Source organism: Clarias gariepinus, chromosome 23 (assembly GCF_024256425.1).
Source record: "Clarias gariepinus isolate MV-2021 ecotype Netherlands chromosome 23, CGAR_prim_01v2, whole genome shotgun sequence".
Taxonomy (NCBI): Eukaryota; Metazoa; Chordata; class Actinopteri; order Siluriformes; family Clariidae; genus Clarias; species Clarias gariepinus.
In genome coordinates this window covers 2,643,130-2,661,947 of record NC_071122.1, presented here as the reverse complement: position 1 = coordinate 2,661,947, position 18,818 = coordinate 2,643,130, and the positions used below count along the sequence as shown (strand labels likewise).

General features: G+C 35.8%; 1 protein-coding gene across 1 annotated transcript in view; it reads left to right on the top strand.

Moving 5' to 3' along the window:
* cnih3 (cornichon family AMPA receptor auxiliary protein 3) overlaps positions 1 to 17,866 on the top strand; it is a 39,969-nt gene extending 22,103 nt beyond the window's left edge. The window contains exons 4-6 of the mRNA XM_053484330.1: positions 9,380 to 9,492; positions 13,655 to 13,798; positions 17,655 to 17,866. Of these exons, the coding sequence (XP_053340305.1) occupies positions 9,380 to 9,492; positions 13,655 to 13,798; positions 17,655 to 17,682 (285 nt within the window). The 3' untranslated portion in view covers positions 17,683 to 17,866. The remainder of the gene's footprint in view (positions 1 to 9,379; positions 9,493 to 13,654; positions 13,799 to 17,654) is intronic.
* The last annotated feature ends 952 nt before the right edge of the window (positions 17,867 to 18,818 follow it).

Here is an 18,818-nt window from a genome sequence, read left to right as displayed (position 1 = left end):
AATTGTCTGAAGAACGAAATTACATTTTTTAAAATATAACTAAATAACTGAGTACTTAAATAATGGACATAACGCATTAGATTACTCGTTACATTAAAAAAGTAATCCAAGTACTCTAACGCTTTGTAACGCGTTACACACAACACTGTTCATGAGCTACCTGCAAATAATCAGCACATTCACTTTCTGCGAGTGCAATAGAGACCAAATTACATTATCTGTGTGTGTGTGTGTGTGTGTGTGTGTGTGTGTGTCAGCCATACAAATAAGCCACTATTTTGTCCAGGAAAACTTATAACCCTGTAGGTGGTAAATGCATTTTGAAGGCATTATAGCACAAATGCCATGTGTTTTGTTATCTCTAAAAGTATTGTTAAATAGATACCTTTACTGATTTATTTAATTTTTTTGTAACGCTAAAACTAAACAGCTTTGCTAGTGCTAATGCAATGTTCAGAATGAGAACAGCCTTCATGAACATGAACGCATGGTGCAGTGTAGGCTAACGTCTTCTCTTATTTTATCCTTTCTTGTAGTAAGGAATTGTAACACTGAAGACTGTCGTTTTTTGCTGAAAAAAGTCCACTGATTGACGAACCCTGAGCTCATAGCGTTTAATTCTGTGACCCGGGCAATTGACCTCGCACTATATTCTATGAAGCTCCGTCTCCATGATGTTCTTTACACACATAGAGATGAGGTGACGTGTACAGACCTTAAGCGCACTGATGTGTTTGTTTTTATTTTATCATTTAGATTTTTGAATGTGAATATATTTTGTTGATTGATTAAACAACTCCATTCTTAATAAAGATGTAAATTCTAGAGTTTGTGTTTCTTCATTAGTTAAGATCTTTTGACATTTCCCAAGAAAATTCACACAGCAGGGTCCATGAGATACTCGAGCAATTAGTGCTATCATTATCACTGTGCCAGTGTACTGTAGCCTCTGCTGGAGTGAGTGATGAGGTTTTAATCATTCCAGGATCATACAGACTACACTGATGTACACTATTGTTTGTCTTATAAAAAAATGACAGGAAAACATGGGATGATGCCTGCGATTAGCGACAATCATCAGTGTCAACTACTGTGTAATTATTATGTAATAGTATTTCATGTAATTATTAGATATTTTGTCACTGTCGCTCTCTAAATAACTCAACCAGCTAGAACTTCTTCTTCTGACCGTCCAGCCTGAGAAAACTGAATAGTTAAAATGGTGACAAGCAAAGACCACCTGACATTGTCTGGATGTTTTTCCTTCAGCAGTAATAATCTTGTTTTTCTCTTTTGGCAGTTATGTGTTTGGGTTGAAATTCTGTCTAATTTCAAAAATAACATTGGCATCTGCCAAGTGAAGGAGTATGAATGTGCATCGGCAGAAAGATCCCAAATCTCTAGGAATGAAAAATGTGCATATTATATGGGTATTACAGAGGAAGGAAAGTTTTGTGGAGACACTCAAACATACAGTAAATCAGACTTGCTGTGAAACATATACAAAAATAAAAACATAGCAGCCAAATGTAATATTTCTAGAAATAGCAGCTTATATCTGCAGCTCTAGGTTTCTCATCAACACACTCACACACACTCACAAATATAGCAATTTGTAGTACAGCCAAAAGAAAAAAATAATAAAATGCATTTTGTTCATATTTCATATATGCAAGAGGTGTTTGAGTCAAACTAAGACTTGTGATGAAATTTTTGAAGGTGTAAAAGTGATTGACATCACCAATTCAATTCAATTCAATTTTATTTATATAGCGCTTTTAACAATGGACATTGTCTCAAAGCAGCTTCACAAAAAAAAAATAATAATAAAGTTTTTTTTTTTTTCTAGAAAAGAAAAGAAAAGAAAAGAAAAGAAAAGAAAATATTTGGAAGTGTGTATGTGTGAGAAAAATGTGTCTAGATAATAATGAAATGAATGATGAATGAATGATGAATGAAAATGAATGAAATGTCTCTGATGAACAAGCCAAGGGTGACAGCGACAGTGGCGAGGAAAAACTCCCTGAGATGGCAATAGGAAGAAACCTTGAGAGGAACCAGACTCAACAGGGAACCCATCCTCATCTAGGTGATAACAGATAGAAATAACATCATGTGTGTTGTGCAGGTGAAAGTTCAATATATCAGAAGTTGTGTAGATTCAGTTCAGCAGTAGGTGCAGAGGGCAGATGGGGTCAGATCACTGGAAGCACAGGAGCAGGATGTGTAGCTCCAGCCATCATAAAGCAGAATCTAGCTGGAGCAGGTCCTTCTCAAGATGCCTTAGAAACCTCGTAGGGTTGGCCTTTGTCTACTAAAGCTGGCACAATCTCCAGATGCCTCAGGATGGGTAGAAAAATACAGAAAAGATGGAGAGAATTAGCGTAGTTGCCATTCAGGATAGGTGTACTGGAGTATGTGGTTATGGGATGAGTTACGCGTATGCCAGATTAAAGAGATGCGTCTTGAGTCTACTTTTAAATTGGGAAACCGTGTCTGCTCCCCGAACACTGTCTGGAAGGGTATTCCAAAGCTTTGGAGCCAAATATGAAAATGCCCTGCGCCTTTTGTAGATTTTAAAATTCTGGGAATTACCAGAAGTCCAGAGTTTTGTGATCTTAAGGGACGTGGTGGATTATAGCGTATCAAAAGACTGGTTAGGTATGAGGGAGCTAAACCATTTAAAGCCTTGTATGTAGAAGCCAGAAGCCTTTAGGCACATTTGTCACAAATATACTGGAATAAAGTGGAGTTCATCATTGTCTCCTGTGGCTACAGAACATACCCAAATCATTATCCCTGCACCCTCACGCTCCAGTTACTGTGAGGTGCTTGTGGTGACATCTTGTATTTGTTTTTTACTAACACTGGCAGTCTCTACAGTTTGACCTCATCACTTCAAACGATATTGTTTCAGAACGTTTGCGGTTTGATCAGGTGCAAATATACAGTAAGTTCATATTTAATTACACTACCGTTCAAAAGTTTTAGAACACTTTCTAACTCCATGATGGTTCCTGATTTTTATTTCTTTCTACATTGTAAAGGAATGCTGAAGGCGTCCAAAAATGCATTAATCTCCTTTGAACAGTTAATGGTGAGATGTTTTTGCTACTTCTGCTCTGTAAAGACTTCATAACGCCTCTAATCTCAGGTGCTGGTTGTTAATTGGTCATTTTCAGGCTGATAACTCTAAATGAACTTCTCATCTGAGACAGAGGTAGGTTTTGGTCTCGCCCTCCTGGGACGGCCTTCATGAGAGACAGTTTCATTATGGTGCTGGACGGATTTTGTAAATGCACTTGACAATACTGTTCTTGCAAGAACTATTACAGAAAGGCCGACCTCTGTGTCTTAAAATAACAACTAACTGTTGTTTTTGTACTTGTTTCTTAATGACCTAATTCCATATGTGTTATTTTATAGTTTTGAAATCCCCAGTATTGTTGTAGAATGTAGAAAATACAACAAAAAAACAACAACAAAAAAAAATAAATTGGCAAATGTTCTAAAACTTTTGAACAGTAGTGCATATCCATCCATCTTAGAACCTCTGTAGTCCAAATAGGTACCCTGGAGGCCAATGGTAACTATTGTATTTATTTCCATTTTTATGATTGTGAAAGAACCTCTGGTCAACACTCATGCATGCATTCACGCACTTTGGGCAATTTCGGCAATGTGGGAGAAACCCAGAGTGTGCACACTAAACTCACCAAGCACAGGCAGAACAAACTCAAACCTTTACTCTGGAGGTTTAAGGCGACGGTGCTGAACACTACGCCACTGTGCCATGCTGCTTTATATTTAGTTATTGTAGCCAGTTTTTTTCCCTAGGCACCCTGCCATAAATGCCATACTTGTTCAGTGATTTTTTGACTATGAATTTTACCATTGAATGTCCTTACAGAGACCTGATGTATTTCTTGTTGTTATTTTTTTTTTTCTGAGCATTAAATAGTCTGACCTTGGACTGATTTTGCTGAGACGCCCACTGCTGGGAGGATGAGAAAGTGTTTTTAAGGCTCTGTATTAGAAAACGCTCCCTGTAGAATGGTGAATTTTAGGTTATTTGGAGATGGCCTTATAACCCTACCAACATGTGTTTGGTTTATAGACGTTGGTAAGGACCACACAAACTGTATTTAGGCGCTGATAAATAATTTTTTTTTTTATCTTTTTTGAACTGTATAGATGTCTGAAAATGTGTCATATTTATATTTCATAAGGCTGCCAAACCTTTAAGAAGGCTCGTTAAAAATCAGCCATTTGTTTTTTAAAATATCTTGAAGCCAACCTTCTCTATTGAAAAGGCAGTTTGCTTTAAAAATAGCAGCGTTGTGGCCAGAGGAAATAGGCAGTGTTCAGATGGGCAGCACCAGACTCATTAACCTGTCACAGAGCTCAGAGACAACACAACATCTCATGTCGCTGCTCTTTTAGTATTATTGGCTCATTCTCACATTGTTTGTCTCTCATATTTTGTTCTCTGCTTACCATTTAAATTTTACATGAACTATTTCTTTCCTTGCAAAGATCACATAAAATACCCAACACATCTTACATCTAACAGCATAATTAACAATACATCTAACAATATTTTATATATATAATTAAAACATGCTCTATTGTAGGAACTTGAGATATTCAATATGTTAAAGCTACCATACAAAGATAACAAGAGTTGCATCTGACAACACAAACACAAAAACCATATTTAAACATGAAAACGTGACTGTGTGCATGTGACTGTGTGTCTGACTTGCAGTGGCTGATGAACGTTAGAGTTCAGTACCAGCATGGGGGAATGATCTCAGTGATCTCAACTGGTGTGTGATTTTCAGTGGCAGATGGTCTCATTTGAGTATTTAGAAACTGTTGACCTCCTGGGATATTCACACACAGCTGTTGATATACGAACATTGTAAGTAAAAATGCCTTGTTTTTGCGAAAGCTCAGGCTACAGTGCTTTAAATAACTACTGTATTTGCAGCTGTGTTGAGCAGAAAAGCAATACAGAAAGCAAACATGCTGAATCTTGACATGGAGGGACAGAATACCGCATCAGGTTTAATTTTTATATGAGAAATTCTATAGAGTCTATAGTGGACACCCAAACTGGAAAGATGACGAATAAAAATATTTATAAATCTTAACTACCCAGTTTTTTGAGAAACTTTATTCACTGCATCAGGTGACCTTGACTTTAGCAATTCAGTAAATATTAGGACAGCGCACCAGTCTAATGTTGGAGTAAACCCTGTAGGTTGGGGTGGTTACACTAAACCTACCATTATAATAAATAAATAATGAAGCAAAAGACCACTTTTTGTGTGGCTGTTACAGTATATTATCACCACTCATGAAAAACCTTTTATCCAATCAGAATCCTCGCTTTGATGTTGTATGATACAGATTATACAGTGCGTTTTGGAAGTCTCTGTGCAACAGCCACGTAGAGTAGTAGTGGTGCGTTGACGCTCTCTTGTTTAGCGCTACTTAATTAATATTTTACCATAACTTACTCTACACGGGCACGGCAGAGGGTTATTTTGAACGCGTTACATACAGTATGCGTAGTCTGGAATTTATGTAGAGTTTGTTAAAAAATTCAGTATACTGTATGGGGTTTTAATATATTTGATGTGATTAATATTAATAAATAAACTTAATTCATTATTTGCTATTAGCTTTAATAAATGTTTTTGAAAACAAAATGGTACATTTAATAGTTACATATCAGCATTTAAACTTCAACAATGTGTTAGAATACTTGTGATGAGATTTTGTGAACAAATCGTGCAGCTGTAATACATGGCACATGATGTCCTAATACTCTTGAGCACCACTGTCTCTCTCTCTCTCTCTCTCTCTCTCTCTCTCTCTCTCTCTCAGTAATATGAGCATTAACCAATCCTACTGTAAATCCGTCCTTTCTCTTTTTCTGTCACTACACAGATGTTTTGCGTCTTTCTTTCTTCGAATCCCAAAAAGTGTTCAATAGAAAGCTAGTGAGCTATGTAGGGTGTACAATCCCTTGGTTCACATACCAAGTAGTGCCCTTGATCAGGGGTTAGAGAGGGATTTGGGTTAAGCCTTGTGTTAGAAGCTCATTAGCAGTGATACACACGGACGGTTTAGAGGCAGGTCCGGACATACAGTAACACTGTGACACTGGCATTCTACTGTATAACATTTTCCAATCCAGTGCCAGTGAAAAGTTTTACAAAGGAATAAAAAGAACTGAGCAACTTAAAATCAGTTTCTGGAGTATCCTATACTGGGAGAATAGGAGTCCTTCAAAAAGAAAATGAGTGTACTTAGGCAATGTGTTGGGCTTAATTATTGCTACTGTTTAAAGAAAACGACATTAATTGAAGACTAGGCGCTATTTTGACACCCAGTGCATGAGGACATTTTGCCCACAGTAAAATGAGAAGTGCAGCTGGATTAGTCACGAAACAAACAAACTGACCAGATAATTGCAATGCATATTCTTGAATACACGCTGTGCTGTGTTTTTTCTAAAAAAAAAAAAAAAAAAAAAATTTCAACCATGTAGACAAGTGAAAACCTATTCAGGGTATGCACTTCAAAATACCTTACCATGTCGCATTTTTTTTATCTTTACTGATATTTCTTTAGACATGTACTAATTCCCAAGTTAGGAGTGTATAATTAGCAGAAAACTATGTTCATTGCCGCAGTTGGGGGATGAAGAAATATACAGAGATAAAGGAAGCGATGAGGTTCAGTTTAGATAGAGAGTCGTAGGCATGTAGTCACTTCTTAGGTAAGTGCGGCATGAAGTGCCACTCATTTACCTCCCTGTAATCCTCTGTGTTGAGTGAAAAACACACTTGAAGGGCCTTTGATGCTCCTTGACTCAGGAGCTCAATTTTCTCAGCAGCATCTTATTCATTAGAAATAAAGGCAGAGCAGCAGCACTGGATGAGCCAGCTAATAGCTAATAATGTCAATTTAATTACAGGGATTCAGTGCTTTGGCTTGCGACAGGTGAAGATTATTATTATGCAGATTAATCCCGTCAACTGTATACAAGTCTCTGTAATATGCTTTACTTAACAGTTTGCATGTAGTCAGTTATAAGAAGTATACAGTATGTACCAAACTAAGCTTTATTGTTTTACTCTATGTTGTTATTTTATGTTGTAAACATTACTCCCTTTATACTTTTGTAACTGGTCTATTTCTGGGGCAAAATTTTAAATTATTGTGACTAATGCTCTCAGACTTTTGAAACTACGATGCTCATGGTTCCATTAAAACATTAACAAACACTGTCTGGCCAAAAGGCACACAATGTGATGTCTATTTCAAAGAATTATTCAAAAATGATTCCTCATGCTCCCATAACCACTCTTGCACAATTTGAGTCCTGGAATATGGCCGTGCCATCACTGAAGAAGAAGCAAAGCTCCATAGAGTTGATAATCTGGTCATTTAGAACATTCAGGCCATCAACCAACTTCATTTTATTGCCTTATAATGTTGACTAGACCTGAACAACTGATCAACCCCAGGTCATAACACTCCCTCCAGAGGCTTGTAGAGTGGCCACTATGCATGATGGGTGCATCGGTTCATGGACTTCCCTTCTTACCCTGACGCACCCATCACACTGGAATAGAGTTGATCTGGACTCATCAGATCACATGACCTTTTTCCATTGCTCCAAAGTCCAATCTTTATGCTCCTTAGCAAACTGCAGCCTTTTATCTGATGAGTCTCACTAACAAGTGACACATATAGTTTATAGACACATAGCTTTTTATTCCCAATTCTGTGCATTCTCATCACATTGTGTTTGTATGGAAATGCTTTCACTATTAAATATCGCTCTGTTATTCAATTAATATTATTATAATTTTTTATTATTATATATTTTTTACCATGCAAGTGTACCAAGTGTTTACATGATCTCAATTCATTCATCTAGTCAAAATGATGTCCTCGTATGTGGACGCTCTGGTTCATTACTGTATGATTTGGTAAAATAATAATTATTATACTTCTGTACCTGTGGATTATAAAAGTGGAAATCAATAAAATTATTTGCCAAAGCTTGGTGAGTGAGTGGACATTTAATTTGATATAAGCAGCTTGTGTCTCTTATATCAGGAAAGATGTCCTTTTATCATCCTAATGCTATAGAAACATTATTGCCTGTATGTTTTAGAGATTTAACTGGCTGGTGGTCGGGCGACTGCTTAGCTTGGACCAATTAGCTTGTACTAACTTACCGCTGTACATGCAGTATTTTAATAAACTAAGTAGCAAAGATGTACTGTACATGCTATAAATAACTAGTTTTGAACAGTATAAACACACTACCTGTATAATCTATTCAACAACTACTTGTTGTTTGTGATTTCATAGTTTTAAGACTGTATAATTAGAGCGTATAGTAAACATATTGTAATAAACAGTCTCTACAATGGATGTTGCGTTACTTCTGTTCAGTTTTGTTTTTGTTTTGAAAGCACATACAGTAGTGTAATCTGTAGTCTCAAGCCTTTAAAAATTGTCTTAAAATAACAGATTTCCTACAATACTAATTCAAAATCATTATTGCTGCCATGAGTTATTTTTATCCTCGTCATCCATGCTTGAATAACTAATGGATTTTGGATGTACCAGAAGATTAGTTTTTTTTGTGGTGTGTGTGTGTGTGTGTGTGTGTGTGTGTGTGTGTGTGTGTGTGTGTTTACACAAGAAATTTGGAATTCATGAAAATCCTCCAAACCATTTGTATCCTATTTGTGTTCTTTGGTGTGCATTAAAGTACACTTAACAAGACTAACTAATGTAAACCTCTTTTACTATTTGCCTTCAAACTATTTAATTTGCATATAATTTGCATTTTAATATATGGATTCCGCTATCAAGCTTATGTTCCTTTTCATTTGAATTACATTTCTTAATCCCATCATTTCATAATAATGATTTTTTTTAAGCAAAATGTATGAAGAAATAAAGATAGCAGGACAAACCAAATGTATTTAATAATGAAGACATTTCTTTATGTAAAAGGGGGTGCGGTTTGTGCTTATGAAAACCACAAGCCGAGACTCATTAATCAGTTCCATTTGCCACTGCGTTGTCTTTTAACCCTGTTTAGCTCTTTACAGACAGCACTGACTCTCTGTTTTACCTCTGTACAAATGTTATTAGAGCAAAATGCTAATAAGGTGATTTAGCTGGCGGTATTGAACCTTCGGGTACTGCTAGTTAAAATCATTAGTTTATAAATGTGTATAGTTGTATTTATTAAGTCTATGATTTTACATATGTTTCAATGATCTTGCCCTAAGGAAAAAAAAAATTTGTCTTTACTCTTTGTGTGTTTTTCCATCAGCTGGTGCTTCCAGAGTATTCGATCCACGGCCTCTTCTGCATCATGTTCATGTGTGCCCAAGAGTGGCTCACTGTGGGCCTGAACATCCCACTGCTTTTCTACAACACATGGAGGTAAACATCTCTGCTGACTGATTTTCATTCTTTTGCCGCTGTAAATGATTTCTCAGCATTTTGTTCGGTTTGGTTTATGTTTAGACAAAACTAAACCTTGTTGCCTTATTGTTCTGATGTAGCTCTGTTTCACCCAGATGAGGATGGGTTCCCTGTTGAGTCTGGTTCCTCTCAAGGTTTCGCCTTATTACCATCTCAGGGAGTTTTTCCTTGCCACTGTCGCCCTCGGCTTGTTCACCAGGGACAAACTGACCATTTTGATTCATACAAATTCAAATTCCATACAAACATAAATAATTCTTTTGATTGTGTAAAGCTGCTTTGCGACAATGCCAATTGTTAAAAGCGCTATACAAATAAAATTGAAGTGAATTGAATTGAATTGAATAGCTTTGTCTAGTTCATGTTGACTGTTGTTTTTGTCTTTTTGAAACAGTTGATAAAACTATAATACTGTCCCCGGTCAATTTCTGTCAGCCTTCATAGTGTGTGTGTGTGTGTGTGTGTGTTTGTGACATAAGAGGGCAGAAGGGATGTTTTTTGGCAAATATGAGACAAGCATTTACATTTAGGCATTTAGCAGACCCTCTTATCCAGAGCGACTTACATTTTTATCTCATTACACATCTGAGCAGTTGAGGGTTAAGGGCCGCGCTCAAGGGCCCAACAGTGGCAACTTGGTGGTTGTGGGGTTTGAACCTGGGATCTTCCAAACCGTAGTCCAATGCCTTAACCACTGAGCTACCCCTGGCCCTTGATGCCTGGATGTTCTTTTTGGTTAGCAGTGGCTTTAGCCTTGGAACCCTCCTATTGATGCCTTTTTGTCTCTTTCTTATTTGTTGAATCATGTACATTGACCTTAATTGAGGCAAATAAGACCTGCAGTTTTTTAGATCTTGTTCTCGGGTTAACGGTCAAAGTCGTCGTTGTGCTAGGCACATTTCTCCCTGTGTGGATAATGGCTCTCACCGTGGTTCACTGCAGTCTAAAGCCTTAGAAATGACATTGTAACCCTTTCCAGACTGATACATGTCAATTACTTTACTTCTTATCTGTTTAGCTTCTGCTGCTTTTTAAGATCATTTAGCGTGCTTCTTTTTGTCAGACAAGTTATGTATTAAAATGATTTCTTGATTCAACAGATCTAGCAGTAATCAGGTCTAGGTGTGGCAAGTGTTAGAAATACTTAACAATAAAATGAAAATAAAAAAATCAGGAAGGGGCAACTACTATTTTATGGCAGTCTATAAACTTGCTTAGTATTTATTCTATTGTTCTGTAATATGGTGTAACATCCATTTCACAAGCAGCATCGACCTTCAAATGCTTATACATATATAGTATATAAAGAAGCTAATAATAATTAGATGGTGCTAGAGTCATTTATTCAGTGTAATCCCAGCATAATTCTGTTTTAATTGCAACCTATTACCAAACGTCTATAACAATATTCATTTATCCCACTAAAGCACTAATGTTTGTATTTTAATATTGGTAAATGTCTTCATAATATATGTAAAATGGTAAAACATAAAAAAAAATTCAAAAACAGTAAAGATTATGGTTAATAACAGATATGCAACATTTTTTGGTATATGGCTCACAATTTCATCTTATATTATTATTATTATTATTATTATTATTATTATTATTATTGATATTATTATTAATATTATTGATATTATTGATATTATTGTTATTATTATTATTATTATTATTATGAAACACTATGTAAAATTGTTTTATGAAGAAATAATCTGATTTAAAAACAATGAAAGAATAATGAGTTAATTCTGTCTTTACTCCTGTTTTTGCGACCCTTTAAGTAGCCATGTTCACGCAAGAACTAAAACCAGCTTTATTTAAATTAAACAGCACAAGTAGTGGAAATATCAATAATTACTGTCAGCCATGAATAAGTGGTCAATTATAACATCTACTTTGAATTTGTTATAACAATGTCATAACATGAATATGCAGTAGGGAAAATAGTGAGCACCCATTTTATCTTATAGCGGAGAACTGCTTTGAGGAATCCAGCAGTTTGTCTTAATCTGATCAGTATAACCAGTAATATATAGCTCTGCTCTATGATTCGATTATGCTTTTCTTGGGCTTGCTGTGTAATGCTTGCTTGATGTAAAGCATCTGGCTTGAATGATTTTCCAACAGAGATGGCCTTTTACAGCCAGAAAGTAATAAAGATGATTGTAAAACACCTCAGCATAATTGTACAGTAGCCTATTATAATATACAGTGGTGTGAAAAACTATTTGCCCCCTTCCTGATTTCTTATTCTTTGCCATGTTTGTCACACTTAAATGTTTTTGCTCATCAAAAAACATTAACTATTAGTCAAAGATAACACAAGTAAACACAAAATGCAGTTTTTAAAAGGTTTTTATTATTTAGGGAGAAAAAAAATCCAAACCTACATGGCCCTGTGTGAAAAAGTGATTGCCCCCCCTTGTTAAAAAATAACTTAACTGTGGTTTATTACACCTGAGTTCAATTTCTGTAGTCACCCCCAGGCCTGATTACTGCCACACCTGTTTTAATCAAGAAATCACTTAAATAGGAGCTACCTGACACAGAGAAGTAGACCAAAAGCACCTCAAAAGCTAGACATTATGCCAAGATCCAAAGAAATTCAGGAACAAATGAGAACAAAAGTAATTGAGATCTATCAGTCTGGTAAAGGTTATAAAGCCATTTCTAAAGCTTTGGGACTCCAGCGAACCACAGTGAGAGCCATTATCCACAAATGGCAAAAACATGGAACAGTGGTGAACCTTCCCAGGAGTGGCCGGCCGACCAAAATTACTCCAAGAGCGCAGAGACAACTTATCCGAGAGGCCACAAAAGACCCCAGGACAACATCTAAAGAACTGCAGGCCTTACTTGCCTCAATTAAGGTCAGTGTTCACGACTCCACCATAAGAAAGAGACTGGGCAAAAACGGCCTGCATGGCAGATTTCCAAGGCGCAAACCACTTTTAAGCAAAAAGAACATTAAGGGTCGTCTCAATTTTGCTAAAAAACATCTCAATGATTACCAAGACTTTTGGGAAAATACCTTGTGGACCGACAAGACAAAAGTTAAACTTTTTGGAAGGTGCGTGTCCCGTTACATCTGGCGTAAAAGTAACACAGCATTTCAGAAAAAGAACATCATACCAACAGTAAAATATGGTGGTGGTAGTGTGATGGTCTGGGGTTGTTTTGCTGCTTCAGGACCTGGAAGGCTTGGTGTGATAGATGGAACCATGAATTCTACTGTACCAAAAAATCCTGAAGGAGAATGTCCGGCCATCTGTTCGTCAACTCAAGCTGAAGCGATCTTGGGTGCTGCAGCAGGACAATGACCCAAAACACACCAGAAAATCCACCTCTGAATGGCTGAAGAAAAACAAAATGAAGACTTTGAAGTGGCGCAGTCAAAGTCCTGACCTGAATCCTATTGAGATGTTGTGGCATGACCTTAAAAAGGCGGTTCATGCTAGAAAAATAGCCTGAGCCCTAAAATAAAACTGAATTACAACAATTCTGCAAAGATGAGTGGGCCAAAATTCCTCCAGAGCGCTGTAAAAGACTCGTTGCAAGTTATCGCAAACGCTTGATTGCAGTTATTGCTGCTAAGGGTGGCCCAACCAGTTATTAGGTTCAGGGGGCAATTACTTTTTCACACAGGGCCATGTAAGTTAGGATTTTTTTTCTCCCTAAATAATAAAAAACATCATTTAAAAACTGCATTTTGTGTTTGTGTTATCTTTGACTAATAGTTAAATGTGTTTGATGATCAGAAACATTTTGTGTGACAAACATGCAAAAGAATAAGAAATCAGGAAGGGGGCAAATAGTTTTTCACACCACTGTAGTTCAGTCACTGTGCGTTGTTATTGAACATCCTGTACATGGTATAAATTCTAACACACTGGCTTTATTTCACATTGCACTGATGATGCCTCCATCTGGAAAGCACCAGGAGATTCAGTATATTGTATTTCGATGCCTGATTACAATTTGCACATTTACAATGTCATGCTGTGTGCGTTGTGGAAAGTCTACCATCCAAAAGTAGTGTTTGGGGTGTTACCCAGCACGTGGGAACTGAGGTAATGTTGCGTACTACCCACCCTGTGTTTTTCTACATTTTCGGCAGGTACTTCCACAGCCCCACAGACACCAAGGAGCTGCTTTACGACCCAGCAAGTGTCATGAATGATGAAACGCTAAAGTTCTGTCAGAAAGAGGCTTGGTGCAAGATGTCCTTCTTTGTGCTTTCCTTCTTCTATTATCTCTACTGGTGGGTGTCTACTATAATACCTTCACTATGTTGCTGTAGTAGAAGACCCCTATAGAGCAAATCTATAATTTGGAGTGCATTCTATCTACATTGTTGATAAGTATATAATCAATATTTTCTTTAAAAATATCATATTTTATGTCCTATGGGTTCTGGGTTCTTTGTTTTCATAAAAATTAATTTAAAAGATTTTAAACCAGTGAACAACAGCTGTTTTTAAAATTGATTTATTTATGTACGAGCATGCTTCTGGGGATGCATTATGCTCACAATCCAAGGTTTAACTGTACAGTACATGTCATATCAGTTAAAAAAAAATAATAATGTAGACTCCTGGGTTTTTCATGAAAATATAAATGAACAAGCAGAGGTGGGTGAAGTGGCCAAAAATTTTACTTAGTAACAGTAGCTGTACTTCAAAATAATATTAATCAAGTAGAAGTAAAAAGTATTATCCAAAATATTACTCAAGTAAGAGTGAAAAAGTATTTGGTACTGAGTAACTGTTTCAATTATAATGTCCGTTTTATTATATATTTTTTTTGTTGAAATTTCGTAAGCAGCCAGACAAAATGATAAAATATGTAGAAATTACATTTCCAAATAATAAATTAAATAAAATACATTAAATAAAATAAGTAAAATAAATAAATAAAACTAAATATCTTTACAAAATAGCAAATTAAGGAACAAGAAACACACTTTTCCTAATCGCCCTTTTTACAATATAAAGTTTTTGAAACACTGTAAATCCCTACTGGAGGTAACATATGTATGTTTGAACAGTGTAAACTATTTCCAGTGTAAGATATACTGTATATTCAGTTTCCCTGCAAATGGCTCAGCAGATAGAAAATACAATTAGAACATGTACAAGAGTCTCACTTTACCATCAACTGTGTCCAGTAGAACAAATGTAGGAAACTTATATATGTTTAGCCTCTAACTTATTTGCTAATTATATATTTTAACATTGCAACATTAAATAAAACAAGTAAACAACCACAACACGTTTCCTTAACCGTCTACCCGTATATCTGTATATCAATTTATTAATGTACTATACACTGATAAAAATATCCAGCCTGATCTACTTAAAAAAATGAAGGTAACTTTTTGCATCAGATTATTATGTAGTTCAAACAAGACTATTCTTTGTATTTACTACTTCTTTATGTAAAAATTTTTTTTTTAAGTAAAGTCTACTTAATTTTGCCAGTTAAGTCTATTTAATTTCGCAAGTAAACCCTAGTTAATTTAATAATTTCCCCAGTCATTCTTTTCTGTCCATGCTCGACTTAACTTTAAGTGTTTCAAATATGTATTTTTAATTGAAATTTAACTTTTTTTTTTTAAGTTTCCATATTACTTGGAGTGGGGCCTACTTTGTCTTATTAAATATCCTAGTCTCATTTTAAAGTTACATATACTCACATTATCTAGTTAGCAACTAGGCATTTCTTATATATTGTAGCGTTTTACGCTAGAAAGATCTGGAGAGATGAGTGACTTTAGCTGCTACCCAATGCAATGGCTGGAAGTACTTTATTGCCAACAACACAATACAGTCAACGTATAGCATGAGCAGCACATTCACACGAGAATCATATCTAATTCTGCCTAAGCATAAACCGGAGCCCAGTCAACAGGTCACACACGCACTTAATACACACAACATGGCCGAAGCCACTAACCCAAACACCCTTCCCCAACAGGGTGAACACATTGAAAAACCCCCGCAAAGCGTGATGGTCGCCGTCACCCCGCCCACGCCACAATAATTTAGTTAAAATACCAGTTGTGTAATTTTGTATTTTTTTCAGCACAAAACTTAAAGTAAGAACACTTTTTATTATGTGCATACACTCCTGAACATCCACAGTTCCTTCAAAGTGCACTTGGTCCTGAATCCACAGGTCGTCTTCTGCTTGTTAAAAACTTTTTGCACACGAGGTGAACAGAATGCTCCAAAAAGTTGTTTCCTGCCGCAATGAGGCTTTGGTACACTTTTAATTTGATACGGGGTTTCCCATGCTTTTTCCATGGGGAGTTAGTTTTATTTAAACAGAGTAAAATGAACAAGATTATTGCTTGTTGTGTGTGTGCACTTAAAAAGATTGTCAGGGATTACGTAAAAAATATATGTTAAGAAAAAAATGCACATTGTCTTGTGTTCTTAACAAATGCAGATTAAGTTCTAACTTAGATATATTTATGTAAACATACAAACTTGATTATTTATTGTTGATTACACAGATTTAATAATGTTACATTTACAACATCTTAGAGTTATTTTTTTCAGTGTAGGTTCTGTCAACTAAGTTACTAACTCCATCCTGTAACTCAAAAATGATTTGTCCCAATGCCAATTGTCCGGCATCACATAATCTCTCTTTTTCTCTGAGGCATTTATTTTAAACAAAGTTTGGTAAGTGTTCTTTTTTATTGTATTTGTGAAATTTCTTTGTCACTGAGTATATTAATAGATCACCTATGTTACATAAATTGTTATGGTTTACAGATTCTTTATTATTTTATATAAATAATTTGTTCAAATAAGATGGTAAATTGTTGATAAAAATGAGAAGTGTCAGGAGGAGGGCCAGGGGAGTCCTACTGCTAAATTTTTGGGGCATAATTAGGAAATTGTCAACTTTGTCACCTAGGAGTGTAGATACTATAAGTCATTGTTCCTACATAATTAGTGTTTTCAGCCTTTGCTGCACTTTCACTTTCTCCATCATCACATTTTTAAAATTAGTTTTAACTACTGCGAGGAGGGGAGTATGGTTGAAGACACAAGTGTGATTAAAATGCATGACTCAGAACAGAATAACCTGATGTTGTGCAGGTCACCTGGCATTGGGATAAATCATTTTTGAGCTGCAAGACAAAGTTCTATTACTAACATGGATAAAAAACTAAGAAGTAAAACTAGGGATGCACCAATCTGACCAATCTTTTTATTTTCAATGCTAATATTTTTTTCCTGGACTTTGCATATAGATCGATGTCCAATACCAATCCAATGGCTGAGTGAATAAACTGTATACTGTACCTTTCCACGTGGAAACGACTGAAGGCATCAGCTTTACCTTAAAGGGAGCTTTCCTAACTTTGCAAAACAAAATGCAACACATTAACACAGATAAATGTACTGAACTGTTATTTATTCTTAAAATAATAAATAATTGTGCACCGTCAGAAACATGGAACAACATTCAAATAATTCAGATAAGTAGGAATCAAACCTTCTTATAAGGATTTGGTGCAAACAGAAATTTAAAATTTTAATCTAAAATATATTAGTAGCTGAAACTGGGAATGAACTGGCAGGGTCTTTCTCACGAAAACAAGCATTTCTGCTCTCTCTGTCTCCTGTTCTACACTAGTGCTGAGGTGTTTTATGTTTTTCAATGACTGACAGGGGTTGTGCATCCAAAACAAGGAATTCCAGAAATTTCTTCGTTATTTTTTTCACTCTGTCAGTTGGACGTTTCTCGCGTTTTTGCAGATCATCTGCAAAAGTGAACTGCTTGTTTGCAGGAACGTGTGTGCTCTTCAGCGTGCTTTTGAAGGTGCTTGAATAAGTCCCTTGCAACATTTCATTTGCAAATATTGCGAGTTTGCCGTCAAACTTATTGGTGTATCAAGTATTTAGCTGTCAATCACATGAGGATTATTAGCCAATCAGATGATTTTCAGCCCGATTTTAAGACCACTCTTACACTGATGATAATGATGATGATGATGATGATGATGATGATGATAAATACTAGTAGTAGTAATAGTAGTAATGTTGTTGTTGTTTTTGTTCGTGAGCTGTATTTAATAGTTTTGTTTTCTTTTCTTCCAGTATGATCTACAACTTGGTGACCTCATAACAGACTCCTTGGCACAGAGTTAATACTGGGATATCAGAGACAGTTCTCTCCAACTCGTAGCATTAAACTTTTAACATATTATCTATCAAAAGAAACATGGCTTTGGCTTTAACTATGAAATCCTTAAATTCTGCAAAGCTTACAAGCTGCAGAGCAGGAGTCACTCTGCCATTCATCACACATAATTATTGCACAGATTGCCTATATATACTGTATATACATGTCCTTCAACATATCCAGGGTAAATATGAGATCCATACAGGGGTTACGGTGGGTTTTCCCCAGGCCAGTGTGTTTACACAACATTTACAAAAACAAACAAACAAAAAAACAAAAAAGGAGTTTTCATACAAAAAATCTTTGAAAATCTTTTTTGTTTTTTTGCTGTTAATTGTTTTAATAGGATACACAAAAAATAATTTATATTTACAGATGATACTAAGAACACATTATTTCTACACTATTGTTTCTACATTATTATTACTTATATATAATTCTGAGATTATAAAATTACCTAAAAGTCTTCCTGAATTTAGTATATTTCAGACTATTGGTCAATTCAGGCAATAAAACACTTGAGCCAAAATAAACCTCCATAAATGTAAGGCTGTGAGCCTAACGTCCCCCAAACACCCCCACAACCCCCCCCCCCCCTGCCTCCTCACACGCAAGGAAAAGGTGCTGATGGAGATTTTTATTAGCACAGAGCAACCCGAAATGTTTAAAAATGTAAAAAAAAAAATAATTCTAAAAGTGTTAAGGGGCAGGAAGTCTATATTATCACCCCTATAATCAGTCCCAGCTCAGGGAGCAGAAGAGAAAAGACGTGTAGGGTAGAGGGATGTGAAAAAAGGGTGTCATTAATGAGCGAAGGCTGCAATGTCACTAGCAATAATACCCGTTTGTTTGGGACACTGGAATCCATTGTTTTGTCCCACGATCTAATAGCAATTGCAGATTGTATACTTAACGTCTCTTATTCCAAAGCTAGACCTAATGATAATAAATAAAACTAATCTTTATAAATAATAATGTACAAAGATAGCAAGCTAAGCAACACATTGTTCAGCTGGATTAGTTAACATTATGATTACGGTATGCAGCATTTGGCATTTCCCCAGGTTTAATTGAACACA